Source organism: Engystomops pustulosus, chromosome 2 (genome assembly GCF_040894005.1).
Source record: "Engystomops pustulosus chromosome 2, aEngPut4.maternal, whole genome shotgun sequence".
Classification (NCBI taxonomy): domain Eukaryota; kingdom Metazoa; phylum Chordata; class Amphibia; order Anura; family Leptodactylidae; genus Engystomops; species Engystomops pustulosus.
Window position 1 is genome coordinate 69760559 of NC_092412.1, and position 21076 is coordinate 69781634.

The 21076-nt window shown below is 41.1% G+C and overlaps 2 protein-coding genes across 2 annotated transcripts; both read left to right on the plus strand.

Moving 5' to 3' along the window:
- The first annotated feature begins 2071 nt into the window (after positions 1 to 2071).
- Positions 2072 to 3872, plus strand: LOC140116530 (type-1 angiotensin II receptor B-like). Its single transcript, XM_072133039.1, has one exon. The coding sequence runs from the start codon at positions 2224 to 2226 to the stop codon at positions 3229 to 3231; it is 1008 nt and encodes a 335-aa protein (XP_071989140.1). The 5' UTR covers positions 2072 to 2223; the 3' UTR covers positions 3232 to 3872.
- Positions 3873 to 6432: 2560 nt separating this feature from the next.
- Positions 6433 to 16323, plus strand: LOC140117960 (purine nucleoside phosphorylase LACC1-like). The gene is made up of 6 exons (XM_072135232.1): positions 6433 to 6635; positions 7741 to 8313; positions 9852 to 10033; positions 11061 to 11226; positions 13765 to 13990; positions 15533 to 16323. The coding sequence occupies exons 2-6, from the start codon at positions 7752 to 7754 to the stop codon at positions 15681 to 15683; spliced, it is 1287 nt and encodes a 428-aa protein (XP_071991333.1). The 5' UTR covers positions 6433 to 6635; positions 7741 to 7751; the 3' UTR covers positions 15684 to 16323.
- Positions 16324 to 21076: the final 4753 nt, after the last annotated feature.

Sequence of the window (21076 nt, forward strand, 5' to 3'; positions counted from 1 at the left end):
ATTTCACTTACCTTTTCCTGTGTCTTTTCTTTTACTGGTTCATGCAAGATGTATGCCCTTCTCTAGAAATACGTTCTAGGGATGACTTGATGTGTCATGCATTGTTGGAACCAAAAACACACAATCTCAGGACTAGTAGAAAGTACTTACTGGAGATCAGCATCGCAGTAGGTTGGCCCCACCAAGTAAGTTGGTTTAGGGCTTCTGTACCTCTGTAAGAGACATTTCTGATACCATACAATATGGGTTTAGAGATTTCTATGGGTGGCATATGATAGACCTGTACAACATGGTTTAATAATTATGAGCTTTGAAGTTCATGTCCTTGCAAAGAAACCTAGAAAAGGAGACCACTTGCTGGATATTTGGGAGGGGGGGCATTCATTATTTGTGTCGCAAGGTCCGTGTTTTTTTTTGGCATGCAAATCGTGTGGTTTTTTTAGCCAGGAATTTTAGATTGTGGCTTGTAACATTGGAACATGAACAAAAGAGTCTAAAATTACTCCACGTTTAATGAAGGTGAAATAGAACTTGGAGGACTAGCTTTTGATTGGTCAATTTATGCACCAAAAATTGTGCCAAAAAAAGGAGAAGTGCAGTAGAAGAGTGTCGAGATTCAAAAGCCGCGCCCCAAATTGAGCGGCAAAAAGAAATTGTCGCAAAAGAAGCTAAATTGTGGAGCAAATCATAAAATTGGAGCACGAGGTGCAGAAACAAAAAGAGAAGGCAAAAAACTGTCTGAAAACTAGTAATTAATGCCACTATGCTGTAAACCCTGTAAACTTTTTGTAAACCCCTGCTGTACTAATAAGAGGGTATAAACAGTTATAGGTATGTTACCATTGGAAAATCTGCCTCAAAATCTAAAGCTTACCTATGTTGATTTTGAGTGACATACAGATGGAGCACTGACTAACAGGAGCAGTAGCTAACACTACAGGCTGGGTTAGCATGTTTGTGGTTTAGGCCACATAAGTTAACCTGGGCTACATCTGTACTACACATCACTTCTTTTTAACCTCAAAGGAAACCTACCATTTGATTTGATGAATTATGAAGCTAACATACTTTAACAATGTTGTAGCTACACTGATGCCGGATCATATCTTGGTTAATCCCTGAGTTGGGTGTTTTTGCTGAAAAAACAATTATAACATTAAGGACCTTGGGAAAGCTGGGTGAGGCTGGCTGCCTAGTCAAGATATGACTAATAAACCTGAACTGGATCACTCATACACAGCAGCTGGGGGATGGTGCAGCAATTGATTATTCTGCCTGGCAGGGAACAGTTATTGAATCATCCTCTTGTGCATTGAATAACTAATGTGCTAGGACAGTGATGGCGAACCTTTTAGAGACCGAGTGCCCAAAATGCAAACCAGACCCACTTATTTATTGCAAAGTGCCAACACGACAATTCTAGCATTAAATTATTAAAATCTTCTTGCTCCGTGCTATACCACAGCTTTCAAGGGTCCTGAGGACACCAATATCTTTTACAGAAGGTGGGAAAATTCAGATTGCCATTGGAGCTTCTCTGAACCTGAAAAATTGTGGGGCCAAGAGCAGGAGCTTCATGGCTTCAATGATAATCTGACCATGTCCTCACATTCTCTTCCTGCAGTCTCAGGTAGACCAAGGTGCTTCACGTTTTGGGCTACTTGGGCCTGCAGGAGGATCCCTCAAGTCCTGTCTGGTGAATTCTGTGCTGGGGCAACAGCCTGAGTGCCCACTGAGAGGGCTCAGAGTGCCAACTCTGGCACCCGTGCCATAGGTTCGCCATCACTGTGCTAGGAGAAGCACTGGGCCCAGCCACAGAAGCAAGACAGCTTTATTATCATAATTTTAGAATTGTTTTATCAGCAAAACCACTCAGCACAGGGATTATCCAAGATATGATCCTGCATCAGTGTAGCTACAGCATTGTTAAGGTATGTTAGCTTCATAATGCATCAAATCAAATGGTAGATTGCCTTTAATTTTGCAAGAGACCTCCCATTGACTTCAAGGGAGAGAAGATTTCCGTTGGGAAAATAAGTGCTGAAATCCTCTGTGTGAATGGACCCACAATGAGATTTTTCCATGTACTTCATATAAAAGCTTAGGCGTTTTCTGCTTGAAGCCTCTGTTCTGTTATTTTGGATTAGGGCTCTGTATTATAGCTGACATTAAACATTCTATATATTTTTTTCAGATTCTGGGATACAATCGCCGTCTTCAGTCATGGATTTGTCTTCGTCCAACGCATCCACTGGATCACTCCAAGTTATATTTCAGACATCTAGTGCTGCGGGCCACACAAACTGCTCACATGTGAAGAACGACGCCACCTATCATTTTATTATCATCCCGATACTCTACATGCTTATTTTCATAACAGGGATTTTTGGTAACATGGTCATAATGGTAGGTCTGACATGTTGTCTACACAAAAAATCTGTGGCCAATATTTACATAGTGAACCTTGCCATGGCTGACTTGCTGTTTGTTGCCACGTTACCGCTCTGGGCAGTGGATCTTTCCGGGAAATACAAGTGGATCTTTGGTTCTACAATGTGTAAACTCTGTGGGGCAATATCTTCAGTGAACATGTATGCCAGCATTTTTCTGCTTACTTGCCTCAGTATAGATCGCTACTTCAGTATTGTGCGTCCAATGGAGTCTCTCAAGAAGCGAACTCTTACCAAGGCAAAGATCATTACTCTTCTCATTTGGATTTCAGCTTTTGTGATGAGCACCCCTTCAATGTACTTCCGCCAGGCTTACTTATCACCCCTTTCCAACCACATTGTCTGTGCCATGAGATACCCGCCAAAAAGCAGGTTTTGGCCAATATTTGTTGACTCAATGAAGTATGTGGTTGGGTTTGTGATACCTTTTAGTATACAAGGAATTTGCTATTACATGATATATAAAATGATTCTAAAGTCTGCAAAGAATAAGGTGAAGAAAACCAAAAGTGACAAAATCCTAAAGGTTGTGGTGTCTATGGTACTTGCTTTCCTGATATGCTGGTTGCCCCTGCACATCATGAACCTCTTCAAATTGTTGGGTCGATTTGGGATCATTACCAATTGTGGAACTATAAACAATCTCAATGTGCTAATACCATTTACTGTTTGCATTGCCTTTTCCAATAGTTGTGTCAATCCTCTGCTTTACTATTTTGCTAGCAACCGATTCCGAAGTCAAATTATAAAAGCATTAAAAGGGTCATTATATAGGACGTAAAGTTTATAGGAGACATATTTTTTACAAGTTCTACAATGAAAGGTATAGTGCATAGTTAGCTTTTCATGAGTAGCTTCAGTAATCAGCGCCAGCGATGCAGCTTGGCAGAAAGGGAGTCCTTGCATCATATTCCTTTATGATACAAGGACTCCGTCCACTGCATTGTGTTCGGTCCATGGTATCTAATCAGCACCCAGGTCCGATTCTATGGACCGAAAACGGCTGTATGCACACGTTTTTGTGTTTTTTGCAGTATGCTAACCATGATTTTCACTGTTGTGTATGATGATCTATTTTCTATTTTGTGGCTTTTCACATTTTTCAATAGATATGGGCAGTCCTATAGAGTGACTGACAGTATCTCTGTATGCAGATATTAGCCCCAGCTAATTACTGAACAGGACTGCCGTAGGCAAACAACCCCAAAAAAGTAATTATTCCTTTTTAGTCACCCACGCAATGTGGGCATGGAGGGGCATGCATGAAGGGGGGTGCATTGGGCGCCAAGGTTGGCCAGAGTGGGTGTTTGTGTCCAGCACCTGTGCATAGCCTGCAACCGTTCAGGCTCAACAGTCAAAGGTAGTATCACAATTTTACACTAGCGAAGCTGCCCCTGGATACATCAGGGGCCATCCCCCCCCCCCCCCTTCACTGGATGCCCTCAAATAATCCAATGTATGTTCCAATCCCACCTAGGTCAACATCTGCAAAGAGTTTGTATGTGTTTGCGTGGGTTTCCTCCGGGTACTCCGGTTTCCTCCAAAAACCAAACATACTATTGTTGTTTAGATTGTGAGCCCCATGGGGACAGGGACCAATTTGACATGCTTTGTGCAGCGCTACGTAATCTGTGTGCGCTATATATTTAATGAAGAATTATTATTATTACATGTCCCATTACTAGTGCTTATTCATGGGTATTAAAGGAAACCTATCACTTGAAGTGGCAGGTTTAAGCTCAGGGTGAGCTGGTGCCGAAGCTTATTTTTGTTAGTGTTTTAAACCGCTGTATCGCGGTTTAAAACACTTTTTAAACTTTATAGCTGAAGCTGCTTCGGCGCAGGGAGGTACGCGCGGCTCTCCTTCACTTCCTATGTAGCCGAGCGCACGGTCGCGTGCATGGTAAGCGCCGAGCGCGTATCTCCCTGCGCCGAAGCAGCTTCGGCTATAAAGTTTAAAAAGTGTTTTAAACCGCGATACAAAAATAAGCTTCGGCACCAGCTCACCCTGAGCTGGTGCTCGGTAGTTCCATCTTAAACCTGCCAATTCAAGTGGTAGGTTTCCTTTAATCATTAATTCTGTCAAGCCCTGATATATCTCCAACATACTGAAAATGAGACTTTCAATACATGATACTACAATATACAATGTATTATGTTTATATTATTAAATACAAGCCTGTGGACTATACTGAATAGTTTTATGAAATGCAATAAAATGTATGATATCTATGTCAAATAAATTATGGGGATTTAAGAGGGCAAGTCTTTCCAAGACCATAAATATTGAATGGGGTTTACATTAAATGTATACAATTATTTAACAACCCCACAATGAAATATGTCTGCTACTGCTTTTGCCTATCCAGGTCAGTCTGTTTCTCTCTATACAATATAAACTACATGACAGAAAGGTAGGAGGGTCACCACCTCTAAAAGGCCAATTTTACCTGAGCCTGACACTGGTAACATCCCATTTTGGCATTACACTGTTTCATTACGACACCGCAATGCCTTTTTGTGTCATCACAATGCCCCATTTGACATGACATGACAATACTTCTTTATAACATCAGAATGTCCAACACTTTATAACAATAAATGTCCCTTTGTAACATAACAATGCCCCATTGTGAGCACACTGCTAATTAGGGCATCTTAATTCATTAATTTATAACATTGCAATGCCCTTTTACTACATCACATTACCCATTACAACATAATGACCTATTGTGGCATCACACTCTGAGATCACAATAATTATGGACATCATATCGCCCTTTTATGACATTACAATTTTCGCTATGCTAGATTGTGTCATCAAAGTGCAATTCTATGACATCACTACAATATGACATAGTTATGCTGTTATGTCCGCACAAAACTCATTATAACATAATAACGTGCTTCAATGAAACACCTGAATGCTTCATTGCGATATACCAATGGACATTATGACATCAAAATGTTCCTTTATGACATTACAGTGCCAGTTAGTTTATGTGCACATAGGGACATATTTACTAACAACAGTGTAAACTGCACTAAATGCAGTCTGTCAGTGTAGTGTGCAGAGTGCACCAGATTCAGGATTTCTGGCGCCCGTTGTTCATGAATCTGGCGCTCCCTGCACTGCCCCGACAGAGTGCACAACTGTTTTTGCCACACATTTAACATGGGGCGTGCAACACAATTCTGTTGGACTTTGTATGATGCCACAAAAGGGTCGAATGTGACACAAATAAGGCACTTCTTAGATACAAGTGCAAGCAGTTTTCACTAGAAAGAATGTGCAGAGTCAGATAGAAAACTGGCGCAAGACCCTTGCATAATCAAATCGTGTCTCTATTGGATTTTGCCCTATTGCGACATGCCACAATGCCCATGATATTGCAATGCCCATTTGTGACATTAGGGTTTTCCACTATGACCTCACAATGCAATGTTGTAACATTAGGATGCTCATTAAGACATCACAATGTCCCATTGTAGATAAATTTGGAGATACCGCACACTCTGTAGTTGGTGGTGCACATGTAGGATTCCTAGTTTAATCCGATAAGGTATAGGGAACACGGCACACACCGGTAAATTAGGCCACCATCGAAAGAAATAGTATATGAATGGCTACAATAACATCACAATGCCCCTTATTTCAATGCAACATTATAACATCAAAACACTCTTTTATGACTTGACAATGTCTGATTATGGCATCTCACTGCCCAATGTGACATCAGAATGAGTTATTATGATATCACAATACCCTTTATGACGTCTGACCGCTCTATTATGACAGTGCACTTCTATGACCTCACAACGGCCATTAGGACAATGCAATGGTTACTTCCCCAGTGTGACACTATGATATGACACGTCACCGCTGATATAACATGGGGATTTAGTGATTGTCACTATGTGCAGCACTGTATACAGCACTGGTATATAGCACGGCACATCTCTGCATACAATCACTATGGCAGCGCAGCACGGCACATCCCTGCATACAATCACTATGGCAGCGCTACACGTCAGTGCAGACACAGCGTCACTAGTCCGTGCACACATGACCCGGATCTGTATCCAGCGGCTCCTCCTCCTCCGGCTGTTATTACTGAGCTGCTCCCGCTCCTGTGTGTACCGGCCCATCATCCTGCAGGCGGCGCTGCTGTGCCCCGGGTATAGGTATGGAGAACGGCAGTGTGTGTGTATTGTGGGGCGGGCGTGCCAGTGTCTGCGGTACCGCGCAGTGTACACAGCGGTGCCCGCTACAACCAATCCAGTGTCCATTGTGCAGGATGGGAGCTCCGTGATTTACTGGGGATTAATAGCAGTCCTAGGACAATGCATTGTGACTGAAGAGGACCCTCCCTCACCTCTCACATCGGCATTGTACTGTAGTGTCACTGACTTATCATGGAGGGCCCCATCACGCACCCACACGGGGGCCCCATCACGCACCCACACGGGGGCCCCATCACGCACCCACACGGGGGCCCCATCACGCACCCACACGGGGGCCCCATCACGCACCCACACGGGGGCCCCATCACGCACCCACACGGGGGCCCCATCACGCACCCACACGGGGGCCCCATCACGCACCCACACGGGGGCCCCATCACGCACCCACACGGGGGCCCCATCACGCACCCACACGGGGGTCCCATCACGCACCCACACGGGGGTCCCATCACGCACCCACACGGGGGTCCCATCACGCACCCACACGGGGGTCCCATCACGCACCCACACGGTGCATGGCACCCTATCCACATCGAGATCTGGATAAAATCCTGCATTTAATGTAACCCTTAATGTAAGACTTTATTTATCCTCCTCCATGAAGAAAGGAGAACATTGACGTGCTGTGTATTTTAACATCTGCAGCTCGTGAAAACATTTCTGCATGATGTGCGCGGGGTCTTTACCTCATTTATTACAAAGACCCATCTACATATATAACACGCGCTATTTCCACCCCGTGTACAGCTGCCGTACTTGTAGCAATAAGAATATTGATAAATCTTTATTTCTATGGCGCCATCATGTTCTGCAGCGCTGTACAGCTCATGGGGGACATATACAAACATAATAACACGTTATATTGCAGTAATGGTCAGATGGAACAATAGGAATGAGGGCCCTGCTTATAGAGCTTGCTTTCTAGGAGAAGGAGGGGGGGACACAGAAGGTGACAATGCTTGTACAATGGTCCAACCATTCATATAAATGACTCTCTTTTAATATCCCAACAGAATGTGAACATTTTATGTCCTTTGTTTTTCAGAAACAGAAAAGATGGCAGAAGCCGTATTAATCGATATGTTCAGTGAAGAAGTCACTTCTCATCATTACTGCATCAAACAATTTTTGGATGCAGCAATGAATATTGTTCTGAAAAAGAGTGACGCCACCTCCAGCATCTACATCATGTACTGTCAGACCTTTGGATGTGACAATAATGATGCCCGAGGTCTGTTTCTACATGCCATCAGGTCTTTCCAAGGCCTGAAGAAGCGCATTGAACTCATTAGCACGGCTGGCGTGGCGGCCACACTGTATAATGTGAAGCAAAAACTGGATGAAAGTAATATTAGCAGGGTGCAAATTATACTGCCCAAGAGCAGGACTTGTCTGATGAAGGCCTTCATAGACCGTCTCTTCACACAAGTATACACCTTTGAGTATGTGTTATTAGAACTGAATTATGCTCAACCGGAGAATTCTTCACAGTCCTCCAATGTGGATCAGGCCATTACTGAAAAACAGCTTGAGCTGGTGGAGTGTGATATCCAGATCTTCCTAGGAACCCTCCCTGCCAGAGGAGAACTCACCATTCTTAAATCACCGTTAATACCAGGTGAGCTACAGGCACAGTATTATGGTCTGTGGTAAGTCAGATGTGGTTGTATCAATGGTGCTGAAACCAGGCACTGTGACCATGGTGTGCATGGGGGTCCAGCTCTCTGTATGCCATCGGGGGAAAGAGGGATAATAATAATAATAATAATCTTTATTTATATAGCGCCATCAAATTCCGTAGCGCTTTACAAATCATAGGGGACATATACAACTATATTACATTACAAAGAACAAACAGTCATATAGAACAATAGGAGTGATGGCCCTGCTCACAAGAGCTTACAGACTATGAGGATGAGGGGGTGACACAAGAGGTTGTATAATGGTCCAGCCATTCTTTATAAGGGAACAATATAAAAATAATTTAATAATCAAACATGCAGAATTTTACCTCTGTACTCACTTAACCGTAAGCGTTCAACAGTGGCTTTTACTACCTAATGAAGTAAAGTCGCCAATCTGTCCAAGAAAAATTTGCATTTTTGAGATTCAGCTGTTGGCTAAATGCACATCAAGGCTGCCTGCAACAAACAGACCCATGATCCTTTCCGGAGTCCATATTCCATCAATGTGTAATCCGCTGGTGAGCCGTATGACTGCCAAAATGCTTCATGTGTCATTCATGTCATCTGTATATTTACTAAAAAAAATGGCTGGCTGGTAAATGATGTCACATGCTTGTCCCAACCCCTTGCAGGGTTACTGTAAATTATTGTGTTGCCTATAAACTGATTTGCAAATACAGAAGACACATGGATAACACTCAAGTGGCATCCAAATTTATTCACGTTCCCATATATTTTAACAGGAAGGAAAAGGACCTGCTCTGAGTTTTCTACACACTCCACCCAAATGTGTGTCTGGGTCCATTGAAATTAAAGGGGTTATCCGAGTTTAGACATAATTTAGGGCAGTGCTGGGGTGGGCTATTTAAAAAAAATAAACGTGTACTTACCTTGTCCAGCGCTGCTGATGTCCCATCCGACACCATCTCCCAGCGCTTAGAATGTGGAGAGATGGGGACGGATGGGAGGAGCCGGCCACATCGCGGACCGGAAGTTCCCTGTGCGTGGCTTCAGATCAGATGGACCGCGGCACGGGACATCGGCAGCGCCGGAGGAGGTAAATACACCTTTATTATTTTTCAATAGCCTGCCCCAGCACTGCTCTAATTTCTTAGTTAACTCGGATAATCCCTTTCATCTTTTATTGTGCAATTAAAAAAAATGGATAGCAAATGAACGAAATCCACTTTCCTATGTACGTAGCTTCACTGCTATCTGTTCTTCTCATGGTGGCAGTCCTACCACAACTCTTTGCATCTCCAGTGATGGTTCCTTCCTACATCCACATGCCTGTGATGCAGTGTGAAGTTGGGATACATTGTAGACCTCCCATTACCTACAACCTAATTACTAGTAAGTTGATGAAGTCCCATAGAGCTATGTTAGATTAGTCATTTCTGGTTAATATTGACTATGCTCTTATACTGTTTTGTGCCGGTGTTATGAACAGTGTTCACTTCTCTGCCCACAGAAAGTCTCTTCAACCATGGATTTACCACCCGCTGTGGAGGGGTCTCCTGCATTCCTGAACTTTCCTCCTTGAACCTCTATTCCAGCAACATAAGAAAAGATTCCCCTGCGGTGGTAGCCGAGAACCTGCGTCGTCTCTCTGTGGCTGTGGGTTTCAGTTCCAAAAGTTTCTATCTTGTGAAGGTAATGCAAGTCACTTTGGAAATACATTGTTTTACTTTATTTACAGCCTGTTCTCTAGTCCAGAGCTTCATTCACGTTTTACGGACTGATACTGTCCCTTGTAATGTAATGAGACGGTTACATAGACTATTTGAGCATGTTTAGACTCGCTCTATAAGAAAGGGAAGGGCTGTTTAAGGGATACTGTCAGATATCGGCACTGAAGGCTGCTGAATTTTTTTTAAATTCGGCTCTGGATAATAAGATGGGTTGCAAATCACGATCAGTAATACAATCAATAATATTTTAGTTCATTTTATGCAAATTTATTCTGCATGCATGTTGTAAGATGCTCTCTAAGTCCTGATCTATGCTTCTTAGGCCTCTTTCACACTTGAAAAAACGGATGTTGCTGCCTGCTTTTTTAATCAGTTTTTGATCTGATTAGCACTTTCTGTTTTTCTTACCTGTTTTTTGTGTTTCAAAGCATTTTTCTTACACAGACAACGCACATAAAACATCCGTGAAACACTTGTGTGCAATGTGTTTTTGATGTCTCTCCATAGACTTGTATAGGGCATTTTTACGCTCAATTTTCAAAAGCAGAGCATGCCGAGAGGTTTTCACTTAAAAAAAAAAAAACTAATTAAAAAACCCCTAAAACATTGAATACAATGCAAGTGAAACATGCTGGTGTGAAAGGGCCTTAATGGTAAATCCTTAATCTGTCACCTGGGTGACATTAAAATCTGCATATCCTTTAAGGATAGAATATATGCCACATTATGCAAAATTTAAAATCATTCTGCAGGACTCCTAATTCTGGTAAAATATCTTTATAATGTAATGTATGTAGAAGTTATCTGAATATTATTTAGTGATATGACGTATTGCAGTTCATTAATAACAAAAATGACATTTTTCTATTGAAGGAGATTTCCTTTGGCTTGTTCCCTAGTGTAAAGTATTGGGAGCATTGCATATTTTCTGCTTTAGATTTGGCTGTCAGACCCTTATCACTGTTGTTTTTATCACCCTGTAATGCCAGGCGGCTCATGCCAGTGATGTTTGGATCATGGGACAGAAAGAACCTGACAGCTATGATGGGATAGTAACCAATCAGAAAGGTGTGACAGTAGCAGCTCCTGGGGCAGACTGTATACCTTTGCTTTTTTCCGATCCTGTAAAAAAAGCGTATGGTGCTGCTCATTCAGGTAATAAAGTCAGGCATATGATATCCTAGGGAAAATACATCTGCATCTATTGTTTGTCACACGGGTCCCATAAGAGAGAACAAATATGTCATCTGTATTTTCTCATTCCTTGGGATCTATTGTGTGCACATTTTTATACACTGTATAGTTTGTTCTGTCCAAAACATGGTGGGTACCGCAGATGTGAGTCATGATATTTTTAGGCATGTCCCTTTGCAGGTGGATCTGATGTCAGAAGACTGATAAGACCTTGTAGCCATAGTCTGCATTGTTCTACAATAGACCATCTACTTGCATCCAAAGTCTCTTTTGTGAATGCTGTATCCTTGATTGGATTTTCACTAAAGACAGGTTGCAGAAGCATATTACAGCTGCATTGCAAATATGTTTTTCGGTCTTCTCCTCAGCTCTCAGCCCCCACCTTTGTGTTCCTGTACAGCTCCTCCCTCCCCACTGATGTCAGCTCAGCTCACTGTGAGCTCTGCTACTATGAAGGAGCACAAAGGTGAGGGCTGAACAGTGAGCAGCACAGACAAGTCACATGTTGCTTTTTTAAATGCATCAAAACCAAAGCCCAACCCCTAGGACTCAACAGAGGATTTTTTCAGGAAGCCAGGTAAGTTATACACACAGCATTATACTATAATACTAATGCTTAGACAGAAAGACATATTTGCAACACGGGTGTAATAGGCTTCTACAACCTGTCTTTAGTGAAAATGAGGGCCCTGGTGTTGAGTTCTTTTTAAGTAGTTATGTTTACACAGCATTGGCACTACAATCAGCTATTTGTGCCACCACAAAGCTGGATTTACTGTTAAATAACCAGTATGGCCCGTATGTACCCAATATAGTAGCGAATAATCACAGTGTCCCCACACAGAAGCAAATAATCAAAGTGGCAACCATACAAGAAGTATGTGCCGATCTGGGCATAAAAAACATTTACTCACCTTCCCCTGCTCCCCCACAGCAGCAGCAGTCTCTCCTCTTCTGTACATTAGCTGCACAGCGGAAAAGAGAAGTCGTCTGCTGTTGCTTTGGGTGAGCCGAGGAAAGGTGAGTTTTGGAGTACCCTAAGCCCTATGCTGCTGAGCTCAGCATAGGGGCAGGGAGACGAGCTGGATAAGACAAGGGCCTTGTGTGTGACATCTGTGTGCCAGATAATACTAAATTTGCTTGCTACACAACTTTTCTGGAGTGTAAATGGTCCGCACAATCCACTCCTCCTTACTACTTGCAATGAGATAAGGCTCCATATTTTTAGCATTATCGTGTGCTTCAGTGGCCGACACAGTCACCCAACTGGCTGACTTTCGGATAGGCAGGAGAATGTGTACTCAACATATATGTCAGCATGAACTGAGGAAATTTATTCCAGTGCTTCACTGAACCTCCAGACCACAATTCTAGAATAATTTAGTTCTGGAAATGAAGGGGATGGCTGTCTAGTTTTTCTAAATTTTTACTATGTAATGAAGATGCCAGTAAACTGTTGTGCATTTTTTTTTCTGTGCAGAAGTTTAAATCTTTCACATATAATAGGATCCTATAGTAAACGTGTTGTCCAGTATTTTACAAATGCGTAAAGTTTGCTTTTACAAGATTATGGCCACATTTTAACAAAAACAGTGCCTGTTCAGGGTGCGCCAGATTTATGAATTGTGGCGCCCCTTCTTCATGAATCTGCCGCTCCCTGCACTGCCCCGACACAGTGCACCAACTTTTGTTTTGTGGGGCGTGCGACACAATTCTGCATGGTCCGCCTGTGCACTGGAACACCCCTTTTAGCACAAAAATTTGGGTGACGTCGGGTATAGTGCAGCTGTGCCACAAATGTGTTGCAGACACTCTATAAATACTTGTGCAAGTAGTTTGCAAGTTGTTTTCAGTGCATAGTCAGAAAACTAGGGCAGGGGCTTTAATAAATATGGAAATATGGGCCTCCCTTTTTTTTTTTTTTTTTTTTTTTTTAAGGTGATCTGTATTATTATTTCTAATCCCGGTTCTATTCTTCCTGAAATACCAGGAACATCTTTTCTAAGAATTTGGGGGGTTTCCATCACTTTTCTAAGAAATGTTTTAATAAGTTGAGAATGGTTACAGAGCACGAATATGAGCACCTATTGACAAGGCGATTAGTTATCACTTTATTCATGTATATTTAGGAGAAATGATGGAAAAGATATTACATATAGTAATTCTAAAAAAATCACTAGCTCTAAAAAGATGCTCCGGAATTGTTTAAAATCTCGTTCTTACTGGGAATACAAGCATTTAAGAAAACAGACTTTAGTTGTTGCCTTGTACTCATTGCAGGGACAAACCAGGTCTAGGCATTTTACCGTAGATTTAGCTTATTATATTCACAACTGGAGCTTTATTAAGTGAATGTGCATGAGCTAAATCTGTTTCCATCTGTTCTGAAATTTTAGAAAGTTCTTGGCATCTTTATGTCAGTGAGATATCCTTATCGCAAATCACTATTTACATTATTTTTGGTGTATTCTCCTAAATAATAATACATGTTCCTTTCAGGTTGGAAAGGCACCTTGCTTGGAGTCTCGATGGCGACAGTAAATGCCATGGTATCAGAGTACGGGAGTGATGTGAAGGACATCTTAGTAGTCCTGGGTCCATCAGTGGGGCCGTGCTGCTTTACATTGACACAAGAGGAAGCCAAAGCCTTTTATGACATTGACCCGCAGTGTGTCCGTCAGTATGAGTCTCCTAATCCATATGTTGATTTCAGAAGAGCAACACGGTTAGTGGTGGAATATTATTGACATTTTGTTTAGAATGAGGCAATATTTCAGTTTATATCTACAGTGGTCTGTCAGTAGAATCTGATACGAGCACCCCTCCTGCACTGGAAGAATAATGGAGAACAGAGCCATTCCTTATATAATGGCTGACAGCAAGAACTAGAGCTAAGCTCCTTTTTAAAGTGAATTGGACTTCTGGCGCTGGACACTGGACTTCTGGCTCCATTCTCTGGAATTCTGCCAGTACCAGATAATCAGTGGGTGTCCGGATTGTGGATAGGTCAACATTCTCACTATCCTCGCCATGAAACTGAAGGTCACTTCTAAGCCTGGTAAAACAGGCATCATGATATCGGATATGTTTTTTTTGAGCAAATACCAGGTACTCCAGTATCTCCAGCACATATTCTGTGTTTACCAGCCATAAATAAGAACTATTCCTATGTAGGTGCAGGTTTTTGGATTCCACTTTTTGTTTTTTAATGATCCATAATAGGATGAAATTCATTTAATCTCTGTAGTGTCAATGGACTTCTAATGGCTTCCGCTAGTGTCCCTCTGCACCACTTCCATTTATTGCGTTATTTCAGGCAGAAAAAAATTGTTCTGCCGCTTATGTCCAAATTATCTGCTTGAATAATGGATAGTTTGCAAATGGACAATAATGGAAGCCATTAAAAGTCAAATTACATCAATGGCCGTTTTAATGGATCCATTGGTCTTCTGTTATTATTGTTTTTGTGATAGGCAGGTGTAAACTGGGTCTTATATGGGCCAGTCATACAGTAGTGGAAAGTGTGTTTTATTGTGGCCAGATTCTGCTGCAGACCTACATCAGGTCTCCAGCTTTTACTAAAATTAAATTTTATGTTCTAAGAATTGGCCCTTAGCCCCAGTTGCTTCCTTGGTTATAACAAAGTCACATTCAGTAGAAGTAGTACTAGTGGTAGTACCCTGTTTCCACAAAAATAAGACAGTGTTTTATAATAATTTTTGCTCCTTAAAAGGCACTAGGTCTTATTTTCAGGGGATGTCTTATTTTTCCATGAACAAGAATTTATATTTCTCGTTGAACAAAAAATTCAACTTCTCAAACATCCTTATGGCTCTCCAAACTATGAATTTCATGCTGTGTTTCTTGTGACTCCATTTCTTTTAGAATCATTGGCCCCAATCTCTCATGTTTAGTAAAAGCACTTTCCATAAATGACCCTTCTTATCCCTTGTGCTGCAAATGTGATACCAGCAGCTACAACAGTCAGTGATTTAATTCCATGAATTCTTCCCCATGTCACAACCTTCTGCAGCATCTAAAATATTTCCTAATACTAATATATGGCATCGGTGGAGCTGCTGCAATGACTGCCGCAAAGTCTTATTTTCAGGGGAGGCCTTATATCTGTAAGCCTGAACAAAATTGTACTAGGTCTTATTTTCAGGGGATGTTTTATTTTTGGGGAAACCGGGTAGTAGTGGTAGTGGGATGGTCAGGTATAAACATTTAAATGCCATTCTAATATTATTACTATTTGTCTCCATAGAATCCTCCTGGAACGTGGTGGAATCCTGCCCGATAACATAGAAGATAAGCTGGTCCTGTGCACCTCCTGCAATCAGGACCTGTTTTTCTCAAACGCCCGAGATGGAGAGAACTTTGGAACCCAGATTGGATTCATTGCTGTCAAAAACTGAGTCCTGTTGTGCCATGTGGTCCATAAGTGTTTTGTTTTTTTACTTTTATTTATTTTTTGGGCCTTTTTTTTTTCCAGTTTTAGATCACTTATTCTATTAAAAATATAGAAATTACAGGATATTCAGAAAACATTCTCAAACTGCATTTCCTTCTAAAATGGAAAACCATATGAATGATTTCCATTGTATACTAGTTCTTGAATGGTTTTCTTTCCAAGTGTGAAAATGTGTTACTTTAAAAAATAGAAAATATGGCTGCCACTGCAGCTGTAGTCCAGGTGATCTTGTCCAGCTTTCCTACACTTAATATAGAGGGACTGCCTAGTTTCCTATACAGAGGACAACTGTATTGGCAACCATATAGGTTGAGATGCATTTAAAGGGAGTCTACCAGGTCCCAAATAATAAAAACGGTAACTTTGGAGAAGGGTAATTTCCCATTTAAAGTTGAATTTTAAGAGACTTGACATTAGAACCCCCCCTCCCAGGGTCTTATACTTTTTTGGGTTTTTTTGCATCTAAGAAGGAAATTCTCTTTGATGCCGATGTGCACTGCTATATAAATGTACTATGCCTGAACAATATTCTTTTTCAGTGAGTGTTTCATTTTGTAATAAAAAATAAAATCTCAATAGGCATATATTCGAGTTATTTTTCTTCCTAAAGCTGCATTCACATGACCGTATGAAAATGGGCATGTGCTACCCCTTCCGTTTTTAAAGGGGTACATACGGCCACATTCATTTAAATAGACAATACTTTCAACCATTTATATTGCCGTTGGTAACACAGTATCGTATAGTAGCCATATAAAAATATAGAGCATGTCCTATTTTCTTCCGTATTTCAGTTTCGTATCGCCTTAGAAGTCTATGGGGACGTATAAAATACGGGTTAGATACGTGCTGCATACGGATGAAAAATGTCACTTATGTAAAGGGTCATACGGCACGGAAATATAGGAGTATATATGGCGCACAGTGCCCATTGCCGGCCTATCGGGGACGAGTCCCCTTAACGGCCGTGTGAATATAGCCTTACATGGGTTTTTTTCAGGATATGAACTATTGTTTCAGATTTGGCACCTCTAGCAAATATTTAAAACTCTATCCTGTTAAAATGCAATGTTTTCATAATGTGAAATAAAATCATGCTAAGACATTTTTTTTTCACATTTATTTGTGAATCCATAAAATCTTATTTTGGTGAATAAGTAGCCCTTTATTCTAGACCTACCATTATTATAATCCAGAAGTAATACTAATCCAGTATGTGCCTGCAGTCAGCGCCTGTCTCTCTTGGTATACAGCTGCTCAATGTCTACAGTGCATTACCGGGCTATATTGGTTGTGACACAACGTCACTATGCAGAAGCTGGTGGTGACAGGTGGTGTCACACTAAACCCAGGGACATGGACCATAGCAGTTATTTCCTGATTTTTATTTTTACCATTTTGGGGCATTATCAAGAGAACATCGTGCCCATAGTAAAGACAGCAAGAACCTGTAGAAAAGGTTGAATATTGAAGTTGAAAGGATTTCCTCCTTTCAGCATGATGATCCAAAGCTTTCCTCCACATCAACAAGAAAATGTATTTGACAACTAATCAGATTTTTTTTTTTTTTTTTAACGGATCAACCAGAACCCAGGCCTAAAATTAAAAAATGTATAAGACTCTTGAAATTCATCCATTAAAATGTAATTATTATACAGGATCTCTGACAATTGTATGAATACAGTATTTTTCGGACTATAAGGCGCACCATCAATAAATGCCTGCTAAAATGTCTAGGTTCATATATAGGGCGCACCTGTTTATAAGGATGAATGACCAGCAGGTGGCAGAACTGTGCACAGTTCAAGGCAGCTGTTGTCTGTAAGTACAGTTCCTATATAAGGCGCACCTTTTGATTTCTGAGAAAAAGGATTTTTTGTGCGCCTTATAGTCCAAAAAATATTGTAACTTTGTGCTTATTTACATATTGTCCACTACACAACAAGCAATTCTTTCTAATGGATTAATTCACACAGACGTTTTTAAATGAACACTTGAGAGGAGGAATGTATAAAGACTGGGTGTATTGTGCGCCAGTTTTGATATCCCCCCCCACCACCACCACCACCACTGCTCAATGTGCTGGGTATGAGAAACTTGGCCTCTCATTATACTCACTGCATGATCATGTGCCTGAATGAATTCAGCTATAACCTGCATCGTATTCATGAGCCTTCCCCTTCACAACCACAAATCCAGTGTGGAGATGACGTAAGGGGGAAGAAATGAATTCTAAAGAGAAGAAGATTGCACATGGAGAATAAATATATTCTTTACTGAGCACTGCAGTGTGGCACATGAATGTATAATATAAGGATGCTTTGGTATATAAATAAATGATAATATCCAAAATAGACACATATAACCAATCATGAAAGTACCCAGTAAGGTGCCACAGAATAACTGTATACGATAGCTACTGCATAATAGATATTAGATATGAAAATGTTTGCATTTTGATGCTGAAAATCAGCTTGGTAGTGTGTATATATCCTTTAAAACAGTGTGACACTTACTATAAATGTAGGAAGTTGCACTAAAAGTTTTCTGCCTGTGTATAATGCCTGGTGCACTCGGTGATTCATTAAGATTGTGCGCCAGAAATCATGAATCTGGTGTATTTGGAACTGACCCATCAGAGTTCATTAACTTTTTTGTGGTACAGGCAGTCCCCAGGTTACATACAAGATAGGGTCCGGAGTTTTGTTCTTAAGTTGAATTTGTATGCAAGTCGAAACTGTATATTTAATAATTGTAGATCCAGACAAAAAGAATTATGGCCCCAGTGACAATTGGAGTTAAAACATTTTTTGATGTAATGGGACCAAGGATTATCAATAAAGCTTCATTACAGACACCATAGAGCTGATCATTGCAGTCTGGGACTATAGTAAAGCATCCAGAGAGCTTCACCAGAGGTCACAGTGGGCAGAGGGGTCCGTCTGTAACTATGAGTTGTCTGTAAGTCGGGTGTTCTTAAGTAGGGCGCTCGGTCCAACTGAGCACCGGAACGCACTAGTGCAGCTGCGATGCAAATTAGTCACGTGCAGTACATTTTTGGTGCAGACACTTCTAAAGAGGACCTGTCACCCATAAAAAAGGAAGAGAAAATATCCCAGCACTCACTTTTTCTTCTTTTGCTTAATGGAATATTCCCATTACAGCAAATTAATGTTATTGTTTGTATTATAATATGTTATACAGTTTTCCAATATACTTTCTGTATCTATTCCTAATGGTTTCCTAGATCTCTGCTTGCTGTCATTCTATAAAAAGCTTCTATGTTTACTTCAGAAATCTGACCATGGTCACACAGGTGCACAGCTCATTAGTGTCATAGAGAGTAATCAGAGGTGTGTGATATAACGAGCCGAGCACCTGTGTGACCATGGTCAGATTTCTGTCCACTGGAAGTAAACATAGAAGCTTTCTATAGCAGGACAGCAAGCAGAGATCTAGGAAACCGTGAGGAATTGATACAGAAAGTATTTTGGAAAATATAAAGTGGGAATAACCCTTTAAGTGTTTAAATTTTCAAATAAAATATACAGAATGCATATCAACTGCAGTTGATAAAGGCTTAGGTATAAGCCGAAACGTGTACTGCTTATGTTATGTGAAAATTGATTAAAACACTCAAGCAAAAGAAAAAAAAACTGAGGGCCAGGATATTTACTCGTATCTCCAGGTACCCCATATTTAGCAGTAATAAACTTCTAGCTTTATCAGAACCCTCTGATAAAGCTAGCAGACACTGTAGCGCTGTACAATAGGAAAGCCGGACCGCACTGAAAGAGGTCGGAAATATTCATGAGGGGGCAGGATTAGGAGGTAGTGACTGCCGCTTGAAGCCCGGTGGCAGTCACCTAAAAATGGTATAGCGCTAGGATCTGTCTCTGAGCACCTTGTGCAGTTCCTTAGACCTCATGATCGTTATGTGCTCTGACATGCACTGTGAGGTCTTATGTATGCCTTTCCTTATCAAGTCCAATCAGTTTATTTACCCAACTGTACTCCAAGTATGAGTGTCATATCAAATGGTCTGAATACTTATGACCATGTGATATTTCAGCTTTTCTTGTTTAATTAATTAGCAAAAATATGAACATTTCACTTTCTTTCAGTCAAGATGGGGCGCAGAGTGGACATTTATGAACTTTTCAGATCTTTCCAATTGGCTGCAATGAAACAAAGAGTGAAAAAGTTGTTTGAATACTTTCTATACACACTGGGGCTTATTTACTAAGGGTCCCGTAGCTGCATTTCCGTAGGGTTTTCCAACCTTTTTGGGGATTTTGGTGCAATTGCTACGGCTTTCATGTGGAATAAATCGGGTGGCGGGCCATTGGACGATCCGATGGATTCAGACAAGCTGCGGGATTTTACTTAAAAATTGTGTTGCAAGCGATACACTTACATACACCGGTAGGAGGATGGTGAACTCCGGCGGACCTGAGCGGGGAAGAGACACATACAGGAAATTGTGCACACTTTGTGAATCGCGGCAGAAAGCCGGGTAAGTAAATGTGCCCCATTGTCTCTAACTGCTGCTCACTATGAAAACAAAGCAAAGCTTTTCTTCACAGGGAAATGGCAGGACTTGTAAGCTGAATAGTGCAAAGATCAATTTTCTGGCAAACATTTGCTTATGGTGACCTTTCAAAGAGTTGTTCTGCCAAAAACTAAGAATTTGGACTGACTCAGATATGAAAAACACCCACTCAATTTAATTTACTCTTTGTAACGTCACAAGTGCAGCGCATTTATTGGAAACTCCTCTACACAGTTGTACAATATTCCCCAGCTGGACTATTCATACAGTTTGTGTACACAGTTACTCCTTCCATACTCCTTGTTCAGTGGAAGAGAACCCGTCATGAGCCTTTGGGCCCAAAACAGACCAACTGTTATTCAGGAAACTCACATGATCACAATGATGTCCTTCTGTTTTCTGGGGGATTTGCCATTACAATGTAAAAGATCTTTGAAAGCTGTATCCAGAAGTGGAAGAGAAGCTGTCCTGTCCTGAATTTTTGGCCCCTGTGGCCGGCATGCTGTCTGTATTTCAGTAAATAGAGATCTATGTGTCACCTATCACAGGCATCTGATATTCCTGTGTGATGGATTGTATCAGACAGACTCTCCGCAGGGGAGAGAAACTCATATCACAGTTACTAATAAGAATTAGATGAGCAACTTTTATGCAGTTATGAATAAGCTCTAATCATCCTCTCTGACTGCATACATTTTTTATGGAAAATATTCTCAACATGAGAATCTTGTGTGTGGGATGACAAGTGGCTTTAAACTCATATTTTTAATTTATACTTAATCGGG

What these genes read in the sequence shown, in the direction of transcription:
- LOC140116530 (XM_072133039.1), top strand. Translation starts at nt 2,224, where the DNA reads ATGGATTTGTCTTCGTCCAACGCATCCACTGGATCACTCCAAGTTATA.
- LOC140117960 (XM_072135232.1), top strand. Translation starts at nt 7,752, where the DNA reads ATGGCAGAAGCCGTATTAATCGATATGTTCAGTGAAGAAGTCACTTCT. An exon ending in TAAATCACCGTTAATACCAG is followed by an intron (nt 8,314 to 9,851) that starts GTGAGCTACAGG and finishes CTCTGCCCACAG; the next exon opens with AAAGTCTCTTCAACCATGGA. An exon ending in AAAGTTTCTATCTTGTGAAG is followed by an intron (nt 10,034 to 11,060) that starts GTAATGCAAGTC and finishes CTGTAATGCCAG; the next exon opens with GCGGCTCATGCCAGTGATGT.